The 24,388-nt window shown below is 54.3% G+C and overlaps 1 protein-coding gene across 6 annotated transcripts in view; it reads right to left on the minus strand.

Annotated features, from left to right (window-relative positions):
- LOC122672950 (src substrate cortactin-like) overlaps positions 1 to 12,052 on the minus strand; it is a 65,981-nt gene extending 53,929 nt beyond the window's left edge. The window contains exons 1-4 of one of the 6 annotated variants that reach the window (XR_006334515.1): positions 11,951 to 12,020; positions 10,606 to 10,752; positions 8,875 to 8,962; positions 8,524 to 8,653 (exon numbers count right to left, since the gene is read on the minus strand). Coding sequence is in view for 1 of the 6 variants with exons in the window: in XM_043870463.1 (XP_043726398.1) it covers positions 8,875 to 8,962; positions 11,779 to 11,870 (180 nt within the window). In the remaining 5 variants the exon portion in view is untranslated. The other 5 variants (XR_006334516.1, XR_006334517.1, XM_043870463.1 and 2 more) reach the window with 5 other exon arrangements.
- Between the last annotated feature and the right edge of the window lie 12,336 nt (positions 12,053 to 24,388).

A 24,388-nucleotide genomic window follows, 5' to 3' on the forward strand; every position in this document is an offset into this window, starting at 1 on the left:
CAGAAGTTTTAAATCAAATTCTAGGTAAGGATTTTACATTAATGTCCAATAGGTGGTTAGATTTGTTCAGTGTTAAACTAGGTATTATGGTAACTTCCTCATCAGTTAAATTACTGTTTTAAAGTATAACATGTTTTTTATTAAGAGAAATAGGTTATAGAGAAGTTTGGCTGAGAACAGACAGCTGTTGAGGCCCTTTGTTGTACAGAATGCTCTGCTTTAATAAATCACGATGTTGTATCAGACTCGTATCTTCCTGAGTAATAATTTGTAGTGTTTCTCTAGTAAATCTTGAATAGCTTATTTAACTTCTGTGGTCAAAAAAAAAATGTTTTGTTTCCAGCTACTGTTCTCTAAGTCTTAATGTCACTTATAGGTTTGCCATCATTTTTGCTTTCCTGTATTTGCCTATACTGATTCTTGAATTTTTAGCTTCAAAGTCACAATCAACCTGGTTTCTCTCCATTTCTTTGCATGCATCTATCAGCCCAGCGATTTAAGGAAGCATCGTCGAAAGGTAAACTATTTACTAATTTAGCATGGCTTTGTTTCTCTGTGAAGTGTTAAAGAGTGCTTATCGTGTCACGTGAATGAATACTGTGTGGTTATGTACTGGTGAATAATTGACGTTTTAATGGAAGTTTTGAAACTCACCCACCACTTAAAATATGCTGATGGTTCTGTTGGGAAAAGGTCATTCGTTGAGACAATTGTAACAGTTTCCCTTTCTGCCACTTGTTTGCTTTCTAATCATCTCATGCTTATTTATAATAGACATAGTAGTATTTAGTATTTTGAAAATTTTATTTCTTTGGCCATGCTGCACAGCTTATGGGATCGTGGTTCCCCAACCAGGGATCAGACCGGTGTCCCGGCAGTGAAAGTGCCAGGTCCTAACGTCTGGACCACCATGGAATTTCCGCTTAGTGTTTTCTTAAAAGCAATGACTGAATCAGAGCCATAGGTATTAGATTTGGGGGAAGCCCTCTTATGACGGGGATAGCAGTGTGCAGGAGACTCTGCCCACCAGGCACCGTGTTGAGTGCTTTCCGAGCCTGTCATCTAATCCCGCAGACACCCAGGTGAGGTCCAGGCTGCTGTTATCCCTATTCAGCAGACGTGGACACTGAGGCTTAGAGAGGCCGGGCCCCGTGCCCAGGCTCACACACCCAGCAGTGCGGTGCAGACTCGTCTGATCAGAGCCTGGACACTTAACCGTGGGGCCGTCCAGCCCGCTTTCCTCCAGAGGCTCTCGTGTCCCTCACAGCGTCCCTGATGGAGGGAGCGGCAGGAGGGAGCTCGCTTCCTCTCCCCTTTGGTCCCTTGGATGAGCCCCTGTTGTTGGAGTCCAGTGCCCCGAGGGCTGGCCGTCCTTTTCCCTCTCCCGCTCCCAGCCCACTGACTGAGACTCCTGGGACCTTCCCGCAGGTCTCGGGCAGCCGCGCTCCAGTTCAGGCAGCTCAGTGCCCGGGAGCCCTTCTGCTGGGCACAGCGGAGCTGCTCCGTCAGCCTGGGGCTGGTGACCTGGGTGTGCCACTCACCGGCTTTGTGGCCTGCTCTGCCCTCCTGTTAAGTGAGTACGCGGTCCTGCCCATCCTAGTCACCTGGGCACCAGGGGGGCCGGCTTCCCTCCTGGGGGAGGGCGGGCTTCCCTCCTGGGGGAGGGCGGCCAGGCTGGGGGCCCAGAGCCCTTCCTCAGGAGGAGGCCCGGGGAAAGGGCCGGCTGCGGTCCCTGACTTTGAGGCAGGTGCATGTTTCTACAGACTTCCCCCGGCTTAACCACAACCCAAATGTGTGAGACCTGTCTGGACCCTGAAGAGGTTAATCTGTTCCCCACACTGTTGCCACCACTGTCTTTCCTGTCCCCACACCCAGGACCAGCGGAAAAGCTGGGACTCCAGGAGAGATCATCTTTTTTTTGTTTGTTTGTTTTAACTAGTTTATTTTTTAATTGAAGGACAATTGCTTTACAGAATTTTGTTCTTTTCTGTCAAACCTCAACATGAATTAGCCATAGGTATACATATATCCCTTCCCTTTTGAACCTCCCTCCCATTTCCCTCCCCATCCCACCGCTCTAGGTTGCTACAAGATCATCTCTGAGTGAAGACCTGGGGGTGCTTTATGTAGACCACAGTGAGTAAATTACACTGGACTGCGTGTAAGCACTTCACTGTGTAGCCCCAGTCATGTGTTACAGAGAAATATGAGCCAGACACATGGTGTTCGCATGCCGGGTTAGGTACCTCCCTGTGTTTCACTTGGTGTCACGGGTTCCAGTAATCCGGATCATCACTACAAAGGATCTTGGGTGGTGGTACAAGCTGTTTCCTTTTCTCCTTCAAACAGAAAGGTCTGGAAGGCTTGCTGAGAGGTTCCTTACCCTTGCTAGTGGTGCTTCTGAGCAGCATCTGGCGATGAGCAGTCCTTTCATCAGGGCAGTTGGTGCCATGCAGGGTTCATGGGGCTGGCGTCGCTCTGCTGTCCTGCCCGGCGGGGCCATCTGGTCGCCGCATTCCAGGGAGGGCAGCGCCCCGCTGCAGGGAGGCTCTGGTCCGGGGTCTCTGCACTCAGTCAGGTGCTCTCGCTGCCCCATGCCCCGCTTCTCTACAAGACAGTCCTTTAAGATGGCATTAAGCTAGTACAAAGCCTTTTTTTGTAATTGGCGGATAGCATAGCTAATAGATTTTCAAATATGTTTGTGGTTATAATGTAAGGCCCGTATGATTGCCTTCTTTGACACAGTCTCTTGTTAGCCAATTTTATACTTAGTGCATTCACTCAGATGCCAGCTCTACGGGAAGAGGTGCAAAATGCCAAGTCCACCATCAAATCTGAAACCTCGAGCCCTGCCTCGCCTGAGTCTCTTCGGCTGGAGCAGGTGCAGACGGGGGCGCTGTGCGCGGCCATCCCCGAGGACCTCAGGGACGCCCGCAAGTAAGGGGCCTGCGCGCCTCGTCAGTTTCAGGAGCCCTGCGCCTCTTGTCTTGAAAGAGTTGGAAGGATGATTTTAAAGGAATTGCACTGGATGCGGTGCCTGTGTTTAGTGGTGAACTTCAGATGCTGAGGGAAAAGAGCTCAGGGACCTCAGTGATTTTAGAAAGTGTCCATCTCTGCGGATTGCCTCCTGTGGGAGCTTTCTTCCTGCTCTTGCTAGAGGTCTGCCCGTCCGGGGCGCGTTCCTGATGGTGACGGCCCCGTGCCTCTCAGGTTCGCTCTTGAGGGTCCCTCCCTTTTCCTCAAGGGTCTCCTCTCAGGAGACTCTGTCCCCTCCTGTGGCTGACACTGCCCTCATTCGACCACCACCTGCTGAACTCCTGTCCTGAGCCAGGAAGCCCCCGACGGAGGGCACGAGTGGTCTCCTGACCAGCAGCCCTGCACGGTGACCGTCGCTCTCCTGCCACGGCCGGGGACGGTCACCCTGCGGGAGGCGGGGGGAGCTGCCCAGAGCTGGGGAGCTCGACTTCTCTGGGAGCCTCATCACCTGACAAGCGGTGACCCTGAGGGAGGGTCGGAGCGCCCTCTGCGCCAGCTGGCCTGGAGTCAAGCTCTCCTCGGGGGCAGCTCCAGTCAGAGACACTCAGCTTCCTGGGGCGGATGTCTGTGGCTGGGAGCCCCCATTGCTCGTGTGGAGTGTGGTTGGTGAAGCAGACGCCACTGTCTGCTCCAGGTGGAGGCACGGGTGTTGCTGGTGGCCGGTTCTATCAGTCGGTCTTGGGGAGGGGGTGTGTGTTTGCATGAGGGCGCCGGTTAAAGGGTGTTTTCTGTCCCTGAAGCTCGACGGACCCTCAGGACGGCCCCGGGGGCAACCCCAGCTGCAGCAGCAGCCAGGACTCGGTGCACGAAGCCCCGAAGAAGGGCCAGCAAGTCCTCCATCGGCCGCTTGTTTGGCAAGAAGGAAAGGGGTCGGCCTGGACACCCCGGTAAGGAGGCCTTAGGACCAGGTGGGTGCTTCCCCATTCAGAGGAGGAGGGCCTGCAGGCATGTCCCTTCTGTGTCTCCCCCGCTGCCCCATGAGGCTCCTGTCACTCACGCTCGGGGTCCTCCTGGGAGCAGGAGCGGAGGAGGCGTCTGTCTTCTCGGTGGGTCCGAGATGATCGGATGAGTTAATGAGTGGGTGGGGGGATGGATGGATGGATGGATTAGTGAGTGGATGGATCGATGAACCGATGGCTGGCTCGATGGGTAGATGGAATTTGTGAGTGGATGGATGGATGGATTAGTGAGTGGATGGATGGATGAACAGATGGCTGGCTGGATGGGTGGATGAACGGAGGATGGAATGAAGAAAGCAGATGTTTATACTCCAGTGCTAGAAACATATTCTGTGAAGTTGATTGAGTAGGCGCTGGGCAATGATTATTTCCCCCAGAACACTGACAAGTGTTTGGAAATGGCCCAAGTGCTCATCAGTGAGGGGTGAGGTACAATCTGTGGACACCCAGCAAGGAACAGCCCTCCTCCTCCTTCCTGCCACCTTCCCCGTCCCCAGGAGCTCTCAGGGTTTCTGCCCATGCCCCCCACCCCACCCCACAGCGACACACGTCTTCCTGGGGTCTTCTCATCACACAGTGTTATCATCAGGCCCCATCTCGCTCGCTTGGCTTCTTCTCCTTGAGGACAGGATATATTCCTGCCTCTTCACCAGAAATTTGTTGAGTGTCTTGTTTGTGCTGGGTGTGGGACGTAGAGGGGTATGTAAACCAGTTGTGGTCTGGACCACAGTTAAGTGACAAGAGAGAAAAAGGAGCAGGTTATTGAATGCTATCCCTCTTATTAATAAATACAACGCTGAGATGGTGGTGCATTGATTATATACCAGATGCTGGATGTGCCCGTTCCCAAGCAGGTGCTGCCACCTCCCCATTTACAGAGGAAGACACAGTGATGGTCACGCGGTCAGGGAGTGGTGAGGGCAGCTTCACACCCACGCAGTGGGACCATGTACTTTGCCGACCCCAGCCACCTCTCTGGTGGATGCAACAGGAATGAGATGGTTCTATGGCATCATTGATTGAATGGACATGAGTTTGAGCAAACTCCAGGAGATAGTGAAGGACAGGAAAGCCTGGAGTGCTGCAGTCCACACAGTGGCAAAGAGTCAGACACAACTGAGTGACTGAACTAAAGCCTGGATATGTGCTAACCTGCTTCAGTCGTGTCTGACTCTTTGCGACCCCGGGGACTGTAGCCCACTAGCTCCTCTGTCCATGGGATTCTCCAGGCAAGAATACTGGAGTGGGTTGTCATGCCCTCCTCCAGGCCATCTTCTCGACCCAGGGACCAAACCCACATCTCTCATTATCTCTTGCATTAGCAGGCAGGATCTTTACCGCTAGAGCCACCTGGAAAGCCACAGTGAACACTGCCAACTAGGAAATGCAGAAACGAAGGGCTGCTCCTAATTTAAACTGGAAGAGCAGCAAGTACAGGTTGTAACGAGGAAAACACACGATGAGGGACAACAGTGCCGACAGAAACAAGCAGGGATGCGTTCACCCACATAAAGAAAACATCTGTGCCATTCGGAAGAGGAGCCTGTCAACCCTTGGAGGGACAGTTGGAACCAGAATGAAAACCGAGGCCATGGTCAGCAGTGCCCACGCACACAGCCCATGTGGCGTGGTGTCACTCACCGGGCTTCCTGCGTCCCCAGAGCCACTGACGGTAACATTTCTGAGTGTTAGGCCGGCAGCGTCCCGAGTGAGCTAAGGCATCGCTGCTGTCCTTCCAGTGCTGCTGCGGGGCCCTCTGTGGGCGGCCACCCTCATCCCCTGCCCCGCCGCCCACTGGGGCCCGACTGTCCCCCTGGGATCCTTTCAGCCCTTGAGCTTGGATGTTCCCAGCCCTCCACCACACCAGACTGGGACGCGACTCAGGACTTGGGCCTGAGTTATCAAGGCGATTGTGAATCTGGAAGGACACAGTCCTGGGGCCCGTGAGACAGCAGGAGAGCAGAGCCCCCACGGGGAGGAAGCAGAGTCGGGGAGCGTGCCCACAGCCACGGCTGCCTCCTGCACAAGTGCCCCTTCGCCTCTCCTTGACCTGAAACAGACCCCAGCTGCTGCTGCTCCGCAGGTGCTTCCTGGAGATGCACCTCCTGCAAGAGCCATTGTCCTGCGGCTCTGGGGCTGCCTGAGTGTGCTCAGGAGCATCAGACAAGTGGAGCTGCCACGCCTCATACTGGAGGTGGGGGGCCTGATAGTGGGGAACGGCCTGAGGCCGGGGGAGGGTCTGAGGGTGGGGGAGGGCCTGATGCTGCACTAGGGTCTCATGCTGGGGGAGGGTCTGATGCTGGACTAGGGTCTGATGCTGGACTAGGGCCTGATGCTGGTGGAGTGTCTGATGCTGGGGGAGGGTCTGATGCTGGACTAGGGCCTGATGCTGGACTCGGGTCTGATCCGGGGGGAGGGCCTGATGCTGGGGAACGTCTGATGCTGGACTAGGGCCTGATGCTGGGGGGAGGGCCTGATGCTGAACTAGAGTCTGATGCTGTACTAGGGCCTTATGCTGGGGGGAAACGACTGATGCTGGGGGGCAACCTCTGATCCTGGACTGAGGCCTGATGCTGGGTGAGGGCCTGACGCTGGAGTAGGGCCGGATGCTGGATGAGGGCCTGATGCTGGACTAGGGTCTGATGCTGGGGGAGGGCCTGATGCTGTGGACTAGGGCCTGACACTGAGGAAGGGTCTGATGCTGGGTAGGGTCTGATGCTGGACTAAGGCCTGACGCGGAGGGAGGGTCTCATGCTGGGTGAGGGTCTGATGCTGGGCTAGGGCCTGATGCTGGGGGAGGGCCTGATGCTGGGTGAAGGCCTGACACTGGAGGAGGGCCTCCTGAGACCCTGTGGTGGCCGGGAGCCACCTGAGACCCTGTGGTGGCCGGGAAGCTGAAAATATTTACACCCCGAAAGCTGAGCGGCCCGGTGCTGCTCCAGTCGCCCAGGCATGACCCTCAGAGTAAGGCAGCAGGCGCCCTCGGCAGAATGGAGAGTGGTCACGGACCTCTTTGTGGACACTGAGGATGCAGGACAGATGACTGACGCATGACCCAATGCCGGGCGAGGAGGCGGCTCGTCCAGCCTAGCTCCTCCCCAGGGAATCACCCCCACCTTGGCCCCCTCCTTCAATACAGTGAGGGGCCTGCCAGCGCACTACCAACTCCTCTCCTGCTTGTTTATCCGGAACTTCAGCAGCAGCGTTTAGCATCCAACCCCCACAGGTCACCACCACCTCTGACAACTCTGCAGGCAGCTCAGGGCGCGCGTTCTTCCATAGCCGGGGAGCAAAGCAGGATTTCCTTTCCAGTCTGGAGCTGTTACTTTCTCTCCCTCCCAGGCTGGATCCGATGCCCACAGCCAACAGCTGATCTGGAGCACAGCGGCCTCCAAAAACTTGTGGTAGAGACCACCCATCTGCAGCTTCAGGGGTCTCACCCTGAAAACATCAGCAAGGTAACATGGAGGCAGCAGCATGCCCAAAGGATCCGCCAGCGTGACTCTTCATCACCAAGAAGTCAGAACTGTTCCAAAAACATGGCCAGAGTGAAAGCTTAGCGATTCGCCCAACTTTCTGATCAAAACAGCTTTCTCCCCCAGATTGGCCTTGGTCTCACACTGACGAGACTCTGTTTATGAGATAGTCAGCACCAGGCAGAGCACTGCGGGAAGCAGGGATGACGCTCTGGTCATGAGAGGCGCCCCTCTCTCAAGCAGGTGCTGGCTCACCAGTGTGACAAGCCCTGTCATTCTGGGCTGAGGCCGATCCAGACACAAGGCAGATGGGGTGGAATTACAGAGGAATCTGACCCCAGCTTACACCTCAGCACAGAGTAAAGGCAGACATCTCAAGTTACCCAGCCTGGGAAACGCGCACCCGCTTCACTGCAGATGCAGCACACCTGCTCCAGTCTATTGTCCCCTCTGCAGGGCGGACACAGCCCCCAGCTGATCCAGCCCCCTCTCTGAGTACCAGCAAAGGATGCTGCACTGTTAACAGCTTCAGTCCCACCTACTTAGACCTGCCTGTCCTCAGCCTGGTGGGCCACGGTTTGACGCCAGAGGACAGGGTCCTCTCTGAAGGTCATCAAGTGTGCGAAGGACAGCAGCACGCTAGGTGGCTGACTTTCCAGCCTCGACGTGAAACCAGGCGCTGAAACTCGGCTCTGGGCTGCAGATGGGAACCACTAAGGCTGCAGCCTGAACTACACGTGACGTCCATGCCAGCAGTCTGGCTGCCTGTGGGCCTCTGTCCTGGTCACAGAGCAGGCCTCTGGTAGGACCTGATCTCCAGCTGCAGGCTTCCCAAAACACCTCCCTCCCCAGCAACTCAGAATCTGAAGAGCTTCCAGAAACCACAGCCCTTCTCGGCTAAGGTCAATTGAGAGAGAGTTACTTCTGGCAAATCTTGCCCTCAACAAGTGGATTCCCAACTTTTCAATGGAAGGGGAGGGCTGAGAGACGACCCTGCTGACCCTGGCGAGGTCAAGCACGCCAGGACTGACACCACATGGGTCGGCACTTACCTTGTCCATCCTGTCCTGCTCCACGCCAAACTTCCCTCTGTAGCCGTGCGAGGCTTTGTGTCCCATTTCCAGCTCTTTCGCCCTGAGGGTCTGGTGTTCTTGAAACACATTCTCCCGCAATTTGTGGATACTTGGGAGGGAAGAGATGGAAGACGAACAAATCCGTCAGACAGACAGCCAAGACATGCCCCCCATCTCCGCTCTTTTTCACTTACGTCATTCTGAAAAGGAAAAGAAAGAACGAGGACACCCCACACCCTGGATTGTAAAACAGCCCCGCACCCACCCACCAAAAACCTGGGAGGATCTACTTGAGGAGACGGGAAAGGTGGGCAGACTGGCGGCTCCTACCACAAAATCACGGTCGGTCCTCCCAGTTGTCGGCTCCCCCGTTGTCCGGGGTGATGGAAACAGTGTGGCCGGCCGAGGCTTTCCACATCTGGAAGAGCACCGCTGAGGGTCACAGACGCCAGGAGAGCCCTGCCCAGAGACCCACACAGATGCCCTGCCCGGGACCCCAAAACCCTGGAAAGCACAGGGAGGGCAGGGAGCTATGTGCTCAAGAGGTCCACTCATGGGACATCCCTGGGGGTCCAGCAGCTAAGACTCCTTGCTCCCAATGCTGAGGGCCCAGGTTCAATCCCTGGTCAGGGCACTAGATTCCTACATGCCACAACCCTTAAAATAAAAAAGGTCACTCATAATCCCCGTGCCTGACTGACACCGGAAGGATGAAAAGAAACCTAACATGAGAGCAGTCACAGGGCAGAAACACAGAAGAAATACTCCTAGCTACAACTCAAATGAGAAAATTTTCTGCAAAATAAAAACAGTCGTGTGCTACTTCACTGAAAGGGAACCTCCACGACTAAGACTCCTGACAACAGTGTTGTCCAATTTCCATGGATAGAGGAGCCTGGCGGGCTACAGTCCATGGGGCCACAGATTCGGACATGACTGACTGACTAGCATTCTCACACTTTCATATAGATGTACGTATGAGAAGCACTCCCCAAAGGGATGGTGACATGACTGAGCTAGAACTCAGAGCAGTGACTGCTATCGGAATGTGAAGAATGGTGACTCGGGGAGCAAAAGAGAAGCAAGCTGCGTCTCTAGTGAACAGGTACGGTTACTTCATAAGACCAACACTCCAATTCTCCGAGCCACCAGCTCAGCACCTCTTCCCTAAGACCACAGGATAGCCCTGACTAGACACTGCACTGCTAGACATTACAGATGCCTAGAATCCCCTTGTTGCCCAGGACCAGACTCGTCACAGGCATACACCGTATGTGCTGACGTGTGGCCTGGCATGCATTAGCAACCAGACAGAAGATGCTCTGCTGGCCTTCCTCAACTCTGCCTTTAGAAATCTTAACTTGTGTAGGTTGCTTAGTACATTCTGGGTACTGCAGTTATCATCCAGCATCTATGAAAATCTTGCAAGGGTAGCTAGTGATAGGCTCAAATCTATAATAATCTATTCCCTCTCAATATTTTTAATTAAAAAAATCATGAAAACAACTCTTTGAAAAATTAAAGGCCTGTTTTGGTTTTGTTTTTTTTCAAATCCGAAGATAATGCCTCTAGAACCCTACCTCACACCAACACAAAAATTAACTGGAAAAAAATGGATCAAAAAGTCTAAGTGTCTGAAGTAAAACTATTATATTCTTAGAAAAAAAAACATAAGCACAGATTTTCATCACCTTGAATTCGACAACAGACCTTAGATGCTTTGCTGTCACTAAAAGCACAAGTGAAAACAGAAAAAAACAAACTGGACAAAATTTTAAACTTTTGGCTTCAAAAGATACCCATCAAAATGAACACTATTTACAGAATGAGAGAAAATATTTTCAAATCATCTATCCAGAATATATAAAGAATTCTTACAAGTCAATAATAAAAGGGACAGTTAATCACATTTTGAAAAGGGGAAAGGATCTGAACAGACATTTTTCCAAAGACATATAAGTGGATGATAAGCTTGTGAACAGACAGTATCACTAACCATCAAGGGAATGCAAATCAAAGCCGACTTTTGAGATACGACTGCACAAGTTTTAGGGTAGCTACCTTTCAAAAAACAGAAAACAAGTTTGGTGAGGGTGTGCAGAAATCAGAAGGCTCTTATGCTGGTGGTGGAAATGGAAAATCAAAGAATCTGGCAGTTCTTCAAAGGGTTAACACACAGAGGTGCCACAAATCCCAGCAACTCCATTCCTAGGAATATAAAAAACTTGTTCACAGAGCATCACTACCAACAGCCCAAAGTGAAAAGAACCCAATATCCCTGTGAAGTGATAGACACGCAGCAGGTGGTCTATCCAATCCATGGAATGTTACTAACATCTGACGACAAAAGGAGTGAAGTATTGACATCCACTACAACACGGACAACGCTTTGCAAATCGTCCACGCTAAGTGAAGAAGCCGGACACAGAAGACCATACATTACACAGGCCCATTTCTATCAGTGGCCAGATCTGGTAAGTCTACAGCGAGACAAAGTAGATAGTGTTGCCTAGTGTTTGGTGGTGAGGGAATATGATAAAGGTTTCTGAGGTGATGAAACCACCAACACCGAGTTACCAGCCGTCCACGTGCCCACCCTCTCCAGTGTAGCAGAGGAAACAGGTCTCACACGGCCCACTCTCCACACCACAGTGACCCAGAGGACTCCCCTCCCACCCCTGCCTCCTGCACAGTCAAAGACAAGACCTCTGATGGCCAAGGGCCCCAGGACGCAGCCCACTGCAACACAGGGCAGACCCCAGGGCTCCCAACGTTCTCTCTCAGCCAGGCGCTTGCCCAGCCCCTGCTGCACTGCACCGACCAAAGATCAGAATCACCAAGGACTCCATGCAAGTGAACTTTTTTTTTACAGTCTGTTTCTCACAATGCTTCAAGGAAAAGGTCATGGGGGACACACTGCCAGTTACTGACGGGGGTATGGAGCAGAGCATCAAAGACAACCCCGCACACCCTTGCCATCTCGGGTCTGGGAACACTTTCCACCCCGAGAGGCCAGCCTCCGGCACCAGCTCCCCGACTCAGCTGCCGTCAGGCTCTGCCCAGCGCCGGCTCCTCCACTTCCCTCAGGCCCAGCCCCTTCCCCTCAGCTCCCCCCCACTGCCCCCACACCCGTCCCTTCCCCAGAGCTCCGGGCCCCCGTCCCTCAATCCCGGCCCGCTTCCTCAAGCCCGGGCCCTTCCCTCAGCCCCCGGCCCGCCCAGCCCCTTCTCTGACCTCTGCCCCCAGGCCGGGAAAGCCTCGCCCGCGCTCCCCCCGCGCGCGAAACCGCCAGCGGAAATGCGAAGAAACCGCCGCTTTGTTTCCATTTCGGGACCTGGGGGCGCCCAGGGACCGCAGCTGAGGAACAGGCCCGTCCCTCCACCCGGCGGAGGCCGAGGTCACTCACCGACGCCCAGAGTCGATCTGGCCCGGCTAGACACTGCCCAGCCACCGCCGCACCGGCCGCGCCCGCTGCGCCCGCCGCTACGGAAGACGAGCTCTGGTTCTGCCAGAAGGGGTGGGGCTGGGTGAGGTCTGGCTACAGCAGTGGGAGGGGCGTGAGGTCAGCCTGGGGCAGTTGGTGGCCTTCCTGCGCAGGTCAGGGCAGAGCCGCCGGCCTGAGAATGAGGGCGCTGCTGAGCCCAGGGGTTGACAGCGCTGGTTCCTGCTGTGGTCCCGGAGCTCCACCTGAAACCAGAGGGAAGCCATCTGCCCCTGAGTCCTCTGCTGCTTGTCTGTCAGCTTGTTTGAAGCACGCTGGGTTTTCTGCCCCGCTGGCTAAGTGTTGACCCTGGAAATGCAACTGTGTGGGTTTTGGCTGATTCAGGGAAGAAATGCCAGATGACACTTGGAGACTCCAGTTTAATCTGAATTCAGGTCATATCTATTTTTTCTTTTTTTTTTTGCGTTTTTTCAATGAGTTTATTTATTTGTGGTTGTGCAGGGTCTTCATGCTTTGTGGGCTTTTCTCTAGCTGCGGCGAGCAGGGGCTGCTCTCCAGTTGGGGGGGCGTAGGCTTCTCACTGCGGTGGCTCCTCTTGTTGCAGAGCACGCGTTCTGGTGCCCACAGACCTCAGTACTGTGGCTCCCAGGCTCCAGAGCACCGACCCAGAGGCTGTGATGCATGGACTCAGCTGGTCTGCCATCTGGGGTCTTCCCAGACCAGGGGTGGAACTCGCATCCCCTGCTTTGGCAGGGGGGCGATTCTTTACCACTGAGCTGCCAGGAAAGCCCTCAGGCTATTTTAGATGCTAGTTTTCCACGCTTCTATCTGGTGAGAGAGGCCTGGGAGCTGGCTGTCCTCAGCCACAGTCCTGGCTCTGCCATCAAATGTGCCGGGGCTTCTGGCAAGCGCCTGCTCCTCCCTCAGTTGTGTGTGACTCTTTGCGACCCCACGGACCATAGCCCGCCAGGCTCCTGTCCATGGGATTTCCCAGGGAAGACTACTGGAGTGTGGTGCCATTTCCTTCTCCAAGGTCATATCTCTTGAAAGTGAAGTGAAAGTCCGTCATTCGTGTCCGACTCTTGTGACTTCATGGGCTATACAATCCATGGAATTCTCCAGGCCAGAATACTGGAGTGGGTAGCCTTTCCCTTCTTCAGGGGATCTTCCCAGTCCAGGGAATGAACCCAGGTCCCCCGCATTGCAATCAGATTCTTTACCAGCTGAGCCACCATGAAGCCACCAGAGATGCCCATGAATACTGGAGTGGGTCTCCTGTCCCTTCTGCAGCCAATCAGGATTCCGACCCAGGAATCACACCGGGTCTCCTGCATGGCAGGAGAATTCTTTACCAGCTGAGCTATCAGAGAAGCCCAGTATCTCTTAAGGCCAGCTATTCATTGATATCTCTGAAGGCCAGCTATTCTTTGTAGGGTTTCCCTAATTAGTCTTCACAGGAGTAAGGTAGCAACCTGCTAAGGTCGCAATTGATGCCCTTTTTCTAGAAAAGAAAAGTGGGGCTCAAAGGAGTGGGTAACACAGCTACAGCAAGGAAGTGTGTACCTAGACAAAACCCCCAGATTCTGCTGTTAGAACTCAGGGAAGCCATGTGGTGTGGCTTGTTCATGTGACAAGGGCTAAGGCTCCCAGCCCACCCTGGATGCTGTGGGGACCCGATTTGGTAACTGCCCTCTGGCAGCTCTGAGACTCACAGAAGCAGTTTGCACTGAAGAGAGGAAGAACACGTCCCTTCATCCTCCCCACCACACCCTCTGGGTACTCCCACACCCTGCCCCCTTTCTCTTGCTTTGTGAGGGAATAAGAGTGACGCTTAGGTGACCACATTGGCTGTCCACTCTTCACAAGGTACCAACTGGAGCTGCTACAGGAGAGGCCAAGAGCCTTTGCCCCTGAGTACCTCTCTTTCCTTTGCACTGTGGGGGTCCTGCTCCACACTTGCACACCAGAGGCCTTTTCTGAGACATGCAGGGAACCTCCCTCAGTTTGCAACAGGTTGCATCCATCGCTGTCCATTCAATGCATCCCTTGAAATTCAGCTCATGAGCTCCGTTGTCTGCTTCGCGGCCCACCTGGCTGCCACAGGAGGAACAGAGCTGACAATGAATCCAAAGCTCAGCTCTGACAGCTGGGAATCTGTGTATAAAGGACCTGATTATTCACGCTGTAGAGGCTGTAGTAGGCTCCAGGGATCTGTAACCAGGGCTTGGGCCAAAGTGACTCCACAGCTGTTTTAATGCCTGGGGAGGGTTCTGGCTATAGTGGGGGTGGGGTGAGTGTCCTGAGGTTCTGAAGGCCCACTGTGTGTAGGTTCACGGCGCACAGAGAAGAGAAGGCGGAGTCCTGCCCTGGAGGTGGTCACAGCTCATGGACGAGCCAGCCAGGCAGGCAGGGCACGATAGCACCTGATCTGACTTCATGAGTGAATGGTGTGGGGGCAGAGGAAGAGAACCGGGTCTGCTCCCTTATGTGGTGCCCGGGGAAGGTTGTCATCAGACTAAACACTAACTATGGTGATGACCATCACTGCTGTGTGCAAAGGGTTTACATTGGCGTGTGTCTTCATCTGAGCGCTCAGGCTGTCTCTAGACAAGACTGGCCATGGGCATTGCCTCTCCTTCCAACTTGAGATGTTTTATCCCTTCCTTACTGAACATTCATTTCCAAGAGGGTTTTTGGGCCGCAAGGATATTGGGATTTTCTCTAGCTTTGTCTCAGGAGGAACGCGTTTCCAGTTGTTGGTGTGGTTTGTTTTTCCCGCTGTCTTTCTTGGTTTATTTTGTGAATTTGTTTCTGCCAGAGGAATAGCTCAGAATCTGCCTTCTGGCTGAGATGTGACACTGACAACAGCAAAGCCTACCTGGATATCATGACCACATTTGTGGAAAGGGCTTTGTTTTGCAGAAGACCTCTTGAAAGTACCTACACGGTCCTTTCAGATACCCAAAGGCTATTTGAAATGAAATTAAAAAAAAGAATTCTCAAGTTTAGTCTTACAATATGTGGGGAGTCAGCGAAATCCCCTGGAGAAGGGAAACACTACCCACTCCAATATTCTGGCCTAGAGAATTCCATGGAGTATATAGTCCATGGGGTTGCAAAGAATCAGACAGAATCGGAGGACTGAACTACAACAGCAGTGAAGCTTCAGCATTTGTCAAACAGAGACACCAACACTATTTGCATGACTCTGTGCGTGTTCAGGTGCTCATTCGTGTCCGACTCTTTGCAGCCCTGTGGACTGTAGCCCCCAAGATCCTCTATCCGTGGAATTTTTCAGGCAAGAATACTGAAATGGGTTGCCATTTCCTCCGCCAGGGGATCTTCCCGACCCAGGGTTTGAACCCAGGTCCCCTCCAGGTCCTACATTGCCTGGCAGGTTCTTTTCTGCTGAGCCCCCTGGGAAACAAGTCATTACATCCCTGGCTTATGCTAAAGTGCTTCACTTAGCGTCTGGTACTCGGGAAATTCTCACCGGTGATGTGAATATTCAGTCATCTATCATTATTGCTCATAAAATAATGGAATGGCCGTGCTCACAAAGGAGAAAGAAGAGCCTTTCCAAGTCCAATCAAATCCTTCGCCACACATAACTTTTTTAAAACTTCTGACTTTGAAATAAACATGAAGCATAAAGACATTGGTTATGGCCACCAGAAAAGATCAAGTCGTCCTAATAAGTGACGAGGCTTCTCCCGGTTCCAACATGCATGCATTGTTTCCCCGGCACGACCCAGCACTTCTCTGACAGCAGCTGGGGGTCCTGCAACTTAACTCAGTGTGGACACTGCCTATCTGGGGGTAGTGCCAGACCCCACAGGTTAAAGGCCCAGCCCTACAAGACCCTCCCACCACTCCAGCCATCATTTGCAAGCCCAGATTGTCACCTGCACCTAGACCCACCGGCTACCCATTCAGAGGTTCTAACGTCTTTGGGTTCTATTCATTTGTCAAGTGGTCAGGGAACTCAGAGAAACATGTTGCCTACTAGGTCACAGCTTTAATGTTAAAGGTAATAAAGTCAGGAACAGCAGATGGAAGGGGATGCACAGGACAGGCTGTGTGGAGGGGAGGCACGGAACTTCAAGCTCTCCAAGCCCCGCTTTCCCCAAATCTGCATGTGTTCATCAACCCAGAAGCTGTCCAGACCCTGTTTGGGGCTTTTTATGGAGGAGTCATCACACAAGCACAGTTGATTAAATCACTGGCTGTTGGTGATTGCTTCAACCAGAAGCCCTTCTGGCTTTCCCAGACGTGGTTGGGGGAGGTGGTGTGGGGGAGGGGCTGGAAGTTCCAATCCTCTAACGATATGCTTCATTACCCTGGCAAGCAATGCCCCCCTTTCGAAAGGAGGCACTCTCGGAACAGTCACCTCATTCACCTACCAAGAGACACCTTGACTGCTCTCCCCACTTAGGAAATTTCCAGAGTTAGGAGCTCTGTGCCAGGAGTGGGGGACAAAGATCAAAAATATATTTCTTATTATCAGTACAAATCACAACATCACAGTGACCCCAAATTTCAGTGATAATTTGGTTCTATAGCCTTAAAAGTTTTTCAGCAGTTGATTGGACCTTTTTAAAAAAAAAATTGGGGGGCCACACCTCGAAGCTTGCAGGGATCTTAGTTCCCCAACCAGGGACTGAACCCACACTCCCTGCATAGGAAGGCAGAGTGTTAACTGCTGGGCCACCAGGGAAGTCCCTGATTGGGCCTTTTTTAGATAAAATGTTACGGTGGCATCAACTAAATGGTTCAGGATTTCAAAAAGCTGGCGCTGAGCATGGGCCATCTTCCTGTGGTGTCTTCAGATCATAACTGACTTTTCCATGGCCGCTGCAGCCCCAAGCTTTCCCCTGAGATGAGTCAGGCCCCAGGAAGCCTGTTGCCTTCCCCTGCTCTATTCAGGGGCTGCCGGGCACAGGCAGCGTGCGGGGTGTGCGCGAGTCCAGCCAGCACTATTAGTGGACAGATGCCCGGGATGACTTATTCCTGGGGTGCTCTGATTACAAGAAGTGAGAGGGTTTGGAGAACAAGATAGCCTAGGAGAGAGCCCAGCCCCACCACCTTGCCCATTTTGAAATGAATTTGGGGCTTATGCGTCTTCCCCAGGGAGAAAGAAATCCATGGACTCCAATTGGATACTCAAACAATAACCCCCAATTATGAAGAGTCTTAAAGTGGGATTTCTCAGCCTTGGCATTGCTGGCATTTGATATCTTGCAGCATTCCTAAATAAAACCAGAAATGTCCTCAGATGTCACCAGTGTCCCCCGGACCCCAACATGAGGGCCAGCTGGACAGGCTTGACCAGGAGCAGGGATGAATGAAATGAAAGTTGCTTGGTCATGTCCAACTCTTTGCGACTCCATGGACTATACTTATAGAGTCGATGGAATTCTCCAGGCCAGAATACTGGAGTGGGTGGCCTTTCCCTTCACCAGGGGATCTTGCCAACGCAAGGATCGGACCCAGGTCTCCTGCATTGCAGGCAGATTCTTTACCGGCTAAATGGCAAGAGAGGCCCAAGGGAAGCCCAGGAGCAGGGATGGGGGGATGCAAAAGGACAGTGAAGCAAGAGGAATGGGGGCAGATGAGCAAGTCCGTCCTCCTGAGACGTCTGCTGGCCTGGTCGTCTGCAGTTGTGACCAGGCAGGGTGTGGAGGTCACAGGAGCGCAGAGGTGTGTGACCCCCTTTTCTCCCCCTTGGCCAGCAAGTGTGTGAGGCTGAGCCGCTCCGGGGCAACATGGGCTTCGAGCCCCACACAGGTGATGCCGCTGTGTGCAGCACGAGCCTTTCTCCTGAGTCAGGAGGTTTATGGTTGAGAAGACATCCCGTGATGACCGGGGGAAGACCAGCCTGGCTGAGGTCATGATCAATTGGTGGATTTTAGGGACACGGAACATTGAGTGCCCCAGGTGGGGCTTCTGATACCGACATTCACAAACTGGGGTCGGGGGAGGAGGCTTAAAACAATACTAATCGATTCTCTCCCAGTTCTGGGGGCCAGAAGTCTAAAGTCGAGGGTCAACAGGACCCGGACCCCGACCCGGGCTCTGGGGCAACGTCACTCCGGCTCTTCCAGCTTCGGGGTCTCCAGGCATTCCTGGCTTTGTGGCCACAGCCCCCCAGCGTCTGCTTCCCCCTCACTCGGCCTCCTCTCTGTGTGTCTCTCCACCTCTTATAAAGACACCCATCACTCTGCATAAGGCCCACCTAATCCTCTGTAACCTTATCTAACTTGATTTCATCTGCAAAGACCCCATTTCTGAATAAAGCCCTCCTCGCAGATATGGAGAGTTGGGGTGTGGGTGTCTCTTTTGGAGGGCACCATTCATCCCGCAACAAAGCTGAGACTTTACACATCCCAGGAGTGGGGGGAGTTTACACGGGACCCCTCGAGTACAGCCATGGGTGGGGGAGGCATGGCTCGTGGTTGGAGGGCTGAGCAGGGCAGGTGCTCTGGCGGGGACCAAGCCTTGGCCTGGCTGCCTCGGTAGAGGGTTCCGGGGGGTGCATGGAAGCCCCTGAGGTCATCAGGATGCAGGTTCTGAGTTAGCAGGTCTAGGAGTGCCCCACACTGGGCTTCTCACCTGCTCCCAGGGTGTATAAACTGCTGACCCTGGTCCATGCTTGGAGGTGCAAGGAGCGTGCAGGCCTGTTTCCCAGGAGCCATCAGAAGCTTCCCCAAGGAAGCCCCCCCGCCCCTGCAGTGTCCACACAAGTCCCCGATCCCCTGTCTGGTGCCCCAGAGGTAGCCCAGACAGAGACCCGCACACACACTGGGTGCCCCGGGCCAGGCACCCAGCAGAGCGGGGACTGGTGGGTCTGGAAGAATCGTGCTCATAACTTCGCATACAGAACGGATGGAGGCTGAGCCTGGCCGACTGGCTGTGACCAGAGGTGACCCACTTGCCCCCCACCCTCCTCCAGGCACCGTGGGCCCAGAGGAACTCAGCCTAAAAATTGCTTCCCCAGCCACCCACAAGAGGGGCCCTCGTTATCGAATTATGATCTGACAGCTTGATCCAGAAGACGGCCCCCTAAGTCAGTTTCACACATGAGGGTCCAGGAGGGGTGTCATGTCAGAGACCCCTGGGACAGCAGAGAGGATGGAAATGGTGGGAGAAGGGTCCTGGAGGCAGGCGGCCCAGGCCTTCCTTCTGCAGGAGCGCCTCTTCCACCCATCCCCCACTGCCCTGTCCCTCCGATGGCCAGGGTTCCCAGGAAACGGACAAGAGCAGCTTGTGGGCCAACATGTTTGCTTGTACCTGAAATCCATCAGCATTTTTCAAGTCCAACCTCAAAGCCAGGGCATTATTTATGTCCAGTGGTCATTGCCGAGAAGGCCACACAGGAAAATCCCAGCTGCGTACCAGAGGTGACAGAGGCCCGCGCTGCCCTGATGTTGAGCTTGACTCCGGTTTTGGCAGAATTGTTAAGGCTGCAGACACGTGAACCGTACAAGGTCAGTTTGCTTTCATGTGGCCGTTCGGGGCTCGCCACCATACCCCAAGGCTGGCGGGCTGCAGTTTCTCCCTGTTCCTCCCCGGAGATGGTGTGAGGCACAGCGGCATCTCTTTCCTGGTTTTGTGGATGTTGGTTTTAGAAAAGCAAGCGAGGAGCTGCCTGTTGGAGGATGGGAGCTGCCTCAACACCAGACTCTAGGACCGCCGGGTAGGCGGTGAGGGTACCTGAGCTCCCAGGCCGGCTCAGACCCCGCCCAGCCACTCTGAGGCCACGGGTGTGGGTCCAGACCCAGCCCGGCCACTTCCTGGGGGTGAGCAGCCTCAGGCAAGTGGTTTCCCCACTCGGGACCTCAGTTTTTCTGTCTGAGGAATGGAGGTGATGGCACATCCTCCCTGCTGGGGGTGGGCAGGGCTACCGTGGACACGGGGTTGGGGGAAGGGCATGTTTCTTGCCATTTCCAGTTGAGGCCTTGTGGGTATGAGCTGGTGTCCGAGTGCGTTCCCAGACTTGGCTCAGTGTGGTGATGAGCATGGAGTTGGGGGACGGTGGTCCCTCCTCATAGCCTGGACATCGGGGTGGGGGTTCTCGACTTTGAGGCACCTGAAGTCTAATTTCAGCAGCTCCATATGTAAGGACAGTGCAGCACCAGATGTTCTCAGGGACTTGTCGTCCCGGACGCAGACCCCCATCCCCACCCCACCCTGTGTGGGCATCCTGACCCGGATTGTGGTACAGGGGTCAGATCCCTTTACCGAGGGAAGGAACTGAGACTCTGAGAGGCGGGGCAAGGAGATCGAGGGCCTTGGGCCCCACAGGGGCAGAGCCAGCACTTGAACCTGGGTGCTGGGTCCTCACGTGAGACTCTGCCCTGAACCGTGAAAACTGGACTGTAGAGAGGGCTGAGTGCCAAAGGATTGATGCTTTTGAACTGTGGTGTTGGAGAAGACTCTTGAGAGTCTCTTGGACTGCAAGGACATCAAACCAGTCAATCCTAAAGGAAATCAACCCTGAATATTCACTGGAAGGACTGATGTCTGAAGCCGAACCTCCAATACTTTGACCAACTGATGTGAAGAGCTGACTCATTGGAAAAGACCCTGATGCTGGGAAAGATTGAGGGCAGGAGGAAAAGGGGGCGTCAGAGGATGAGATGGTTGGATGGCATCACTGACTCCATGGACATGAATTTGAGTAAGCTCTGGGAGATGGTGAAGGACAGGGAAGCCTGGTGTGTTGCAGTCGATGGAGTCTCAAAGAGTCGGACGTGACTTAGTGACTGAACAACAACAAAATGTGGTCTTCAGCCCCCATCTCACTCCTACCCCCAGGCTTAGTGCCTGTGTCATGAACCTCTCCTACAGTGAGGTGTCAGGGGCCGTTGTCTAGTCCCAAAGCTATTCATATTTATGTTCATAATTGCACCATTACACATTCACTTCTTTGGCCCTAAAGTTTTTATGTCTCTTGAGTCTTAAGCACTAAGGCTTTTATACACCCCACCTGGCTTCCTTTGGGCCTCTCTTGGTTTTATGGAAGTGTACTTGTTATAAAGTGAATTCTGGACATGTTTTAAGACTCTTGTCTTTAAAGTTCGTCAAGGACAGCTCCGCCCGGGTCCCAGGTAGTCGGGCTGAAATCTGTGCCCTTCAGGTTGCGGTTCTGATGTCCTCCCATGTCTCTAGGCCGGCTGTGTGCCAGAGTCAGCTCTTTCTGGCTCCTCGGGAACTCTGCCAGCCAGGTGTAAACCCTTTAGTACATGAATCAGGCCACGGCGGGAGTATTTACACCGTGGAAATTGGCACATGATCCAGCTACAGATCAGGGTTGGGTTTTCTTCCTGGAGAGCAGGGGGTGGGCAGGGGGCTGCATACGTTATCAGCTTGCTCCTGCTCTGTGCCCACGTGTCTCCCTTTCCTGAAGAGGTCAAGGGTCTTCTAAAGTGTCTACTATTTTTGCTTCTCGTTATGACACTTTTTTATTTCTGCACGTTCTGTTTGGTTCTTTTCTAAGTTGGCTGTGTCATTTTTTTTTAATGGTTTCCTGTCCTTTGAAGGACCTTTCTATCTTGAGGGTTATTTCTGTAAACGAGGAGAGCTTAACCAGTTTATTAGATTTATTATCCATCTAATCCTCTCAGGATCCCAAAGTTGAAGGGGTCACTTCTGCTGGTTCTCCTCTAGCCGTCTTTCATCCTGGTGGTCCTGGCACTTTCCCCACTGGCCACCACCCTTCCACAACCCGTGGGGTAGTTCCCAACCCTGGGAAGAAGGTGCCCTTATCCAGAAAGACTTGGCACTTGCATTCTCCACTCATCTGAGGGCGTTATGGATAGGAACACATTGAGCCAAGGTCACAGGCTGACATGCCTGGACTCACTGGGGTCCTCACCCGTTCCTTGTCCTACTTGGCACCAGCACCACCTTCCTTGTAATTCTCGGGTCTGGAGGAGGGAGGCCCTTTCTGAGTCACCTGAAAGTGTCGTCTCCTGGGAGTCCAAATCCATCTGGAGGGAAGGGTCTTCTGTTAGACTCCCCATCTGGGCAGTTGCTCCTCTGGGTCTTCTCAGGTCTTCGGCAACTTTAGTGAGTGACACTATTTTTTTTTTAATTGTTTTCCACGAGAGGCTGGATCTGAGTAATCTACCAACTCATCATCAATGTAGACCTGTGAATGAATACATGTCTTTTATTCCTTCAACAAGCCAGGCCTTGGGAGCCAGACCCTGTGCCAAGAGCTGAGGGGTAAATCCGCCCCAACCAGTTCTGCGGCCCCAGCTCGTTCAGACAGCACGTTCTGCGTCCAGGCTCACTGGAGACAGTCAGGGTACCATGTCCAGGATGTGTCGAAGGCATGCTTATGCCAGCGCCCCATGTGACCGCGCCCGAGTAACTGCAGCAGCTCCTCCCGGGCGGTGCAGATGTGGTCAGCAGGAACCACGGTGCAGAAATGCCTCCCTGCCGACCCTTGCCCAGGGACTGAGCACTTTCCTGTCCCCTCTGGGAGCCGTCCAGGTGGAGGGCGGACGTCAGCAAGGCAGGGTCAGACCCCAGTGGTGGTCCCAGCCTGCCCCCTCGTCCACGAGTATTAAAGTGAACCCGGTGATGCGGCCAGAGGTCGGGGAAAGACCGCAGGGGGACTGTCCCCCCGGCCCTCCTGGATCACTCAGCAGATATCATCAAGCCAGACTCTCGTGAGATGACACGTTCAGGTGACCTAGAAAGGGTCGCTGTCTTCCACCTCGGAGACTGGACAGAGGGCGGTCCTGGTGCCGATCAGGAGAAGGAGGATGAGGCTCACCCCGCGCCAGATGCTGTCCCTCCTGGGGGCACGTCGGTCACCTGAGCAGACCGATCCAGCCTGGAACCAGCCTTCCAGGTCACACCCACACGGGACCCCGGTGCCAACAGGAAGAGCAGGCAGGCCCCAGGGCTGCCAAGAGTGCGCCCGGTCATTAGGGACTGACTGGGCATCACGTGCCTTGAGCACATTCGAGGCGAACACGACCCCTCCCACAGAGCAGCCGTGGCCTCAGAGGCCCTCCTGCGGTGGGGTTATCCTTGGTGCTGAGGAAGCCGAGGGCACAGAGGGGGAAGTGGTCAGATGTCCAGCCCAGGCCTCCCAACGGTGCTCTGGAGCCGTCTGTGTGTCCCTGCCGTGTACACACGCTCCCCACAGCTGGACCGTGAGCCGGGGAGGGGTGCACACAGGATGCCGTGGAGGCCCCCAGCACCCTCGGGCCTCAGCTCTCGGCACCCCCTAATTCCCTGATGGCAGTGAGGGGGCCCTCTGGGGTGGGCGGCAGCTGTGGGGTCAGGGTGGGCTGGGGAGGTGTGCTGCCCGGAAGCCCTCTGGGGGCAGCTAGGGACCCCATGCTCAGTCTCGCTGAGGCCAACCTTACAACAACCTCAGAGCCTGCCCTTAAGCGGAGACGGGTGACCATGATATACAACACACAGGCTCAGGCAGCCGAGGGGACGAAGAGGGGCCCTGGCGTCCTCGAGCACCAGGAATCCCTCACGGGGACGTCTTTGCTTGTTCTGTGATTCCCTTCTTCCTTCTCAAAGGAAAGAGCCGGGAACGACTGTGGTGGGGTCTCCGTTCCTGTGAGTTGAGCCGGGAGTGGAGGTTTAACCCTGTCCAGTCTGTGCTGGGCAAGCCTCCCCGAACACTCCCCACCTTGGACGGCACAGTCCGGGTCACTCTTCTGGGCCTTCTTGGCTCTTTAGCAACATTAGGTGTGACATTTGTTTTATTTCTTGTCTTTGTCCAGCCTTTGGTGGCAGTCCATTGCAAGGACCCTGACTCTGTCCCTTCCCCGAGCCCCTTGGCTCTCCACACGTCCATGCCAAGGCTCAAGGCCCCTGCCGTTCTGTGGCCTCCAGACTCCCCACCCAAGGGGCCGGTCTGGACAGAAGCCTCCGCTCTGGGGCATCTGGCTCGGGGAGCGGACTGGCGTCTCTCGGTTTCTTCCCATCGGGAGCAGACTGCTGTCAGGCTGGCCCCAGGGTTTAAAACCTCCCATGTGTGTAAGAACGAGGACATCCCGTGTGTTCACCGAGTCCCACGACCCTTTCCCGATCCTGCCAGCTGTTTTTCTGGGTAGGACCCTGTCGCTGACATAAACAGCAGAGCGTGTTTCCCAGCGATGCCTACCCAGCACTGCTTCTTGACCACCATCGAGAGAAATCTCCACGGACTCGGGGGAATGTAGTTTGGGTCTTTGCGTGCGGCTGAGCAGAGCACAAAAAAAGAAACCTGGGCTCTAACAGGAAAGACGGGGTTGGCCTTATGGGGGCATCGGCGGTCGCGGTCATTCCTAGCGCCCCGTGTGGTCAGCCCCTCCCAGGAGCCCCCAGGCTAGAGGCTTTGGTGCCCCAGGACTTCCTAGGGCAGGTGAAGCACCTTCCAGCTTC

Source organism: Cervus elaphus, chromosome 16, assembly GCF_910594005.1.
Source record: "Cervus elaphus chromosome 16, mCerEla1.1, whole genome shotgun sequence".
In the NCBI taxonomy this organism is placed as follows: domain Eukaryota; kingdom Metazoa; phylum Chordata; class Mammalia; order Artiodactyla; family Cervidae; genus Cervus; species Cervus elaphus.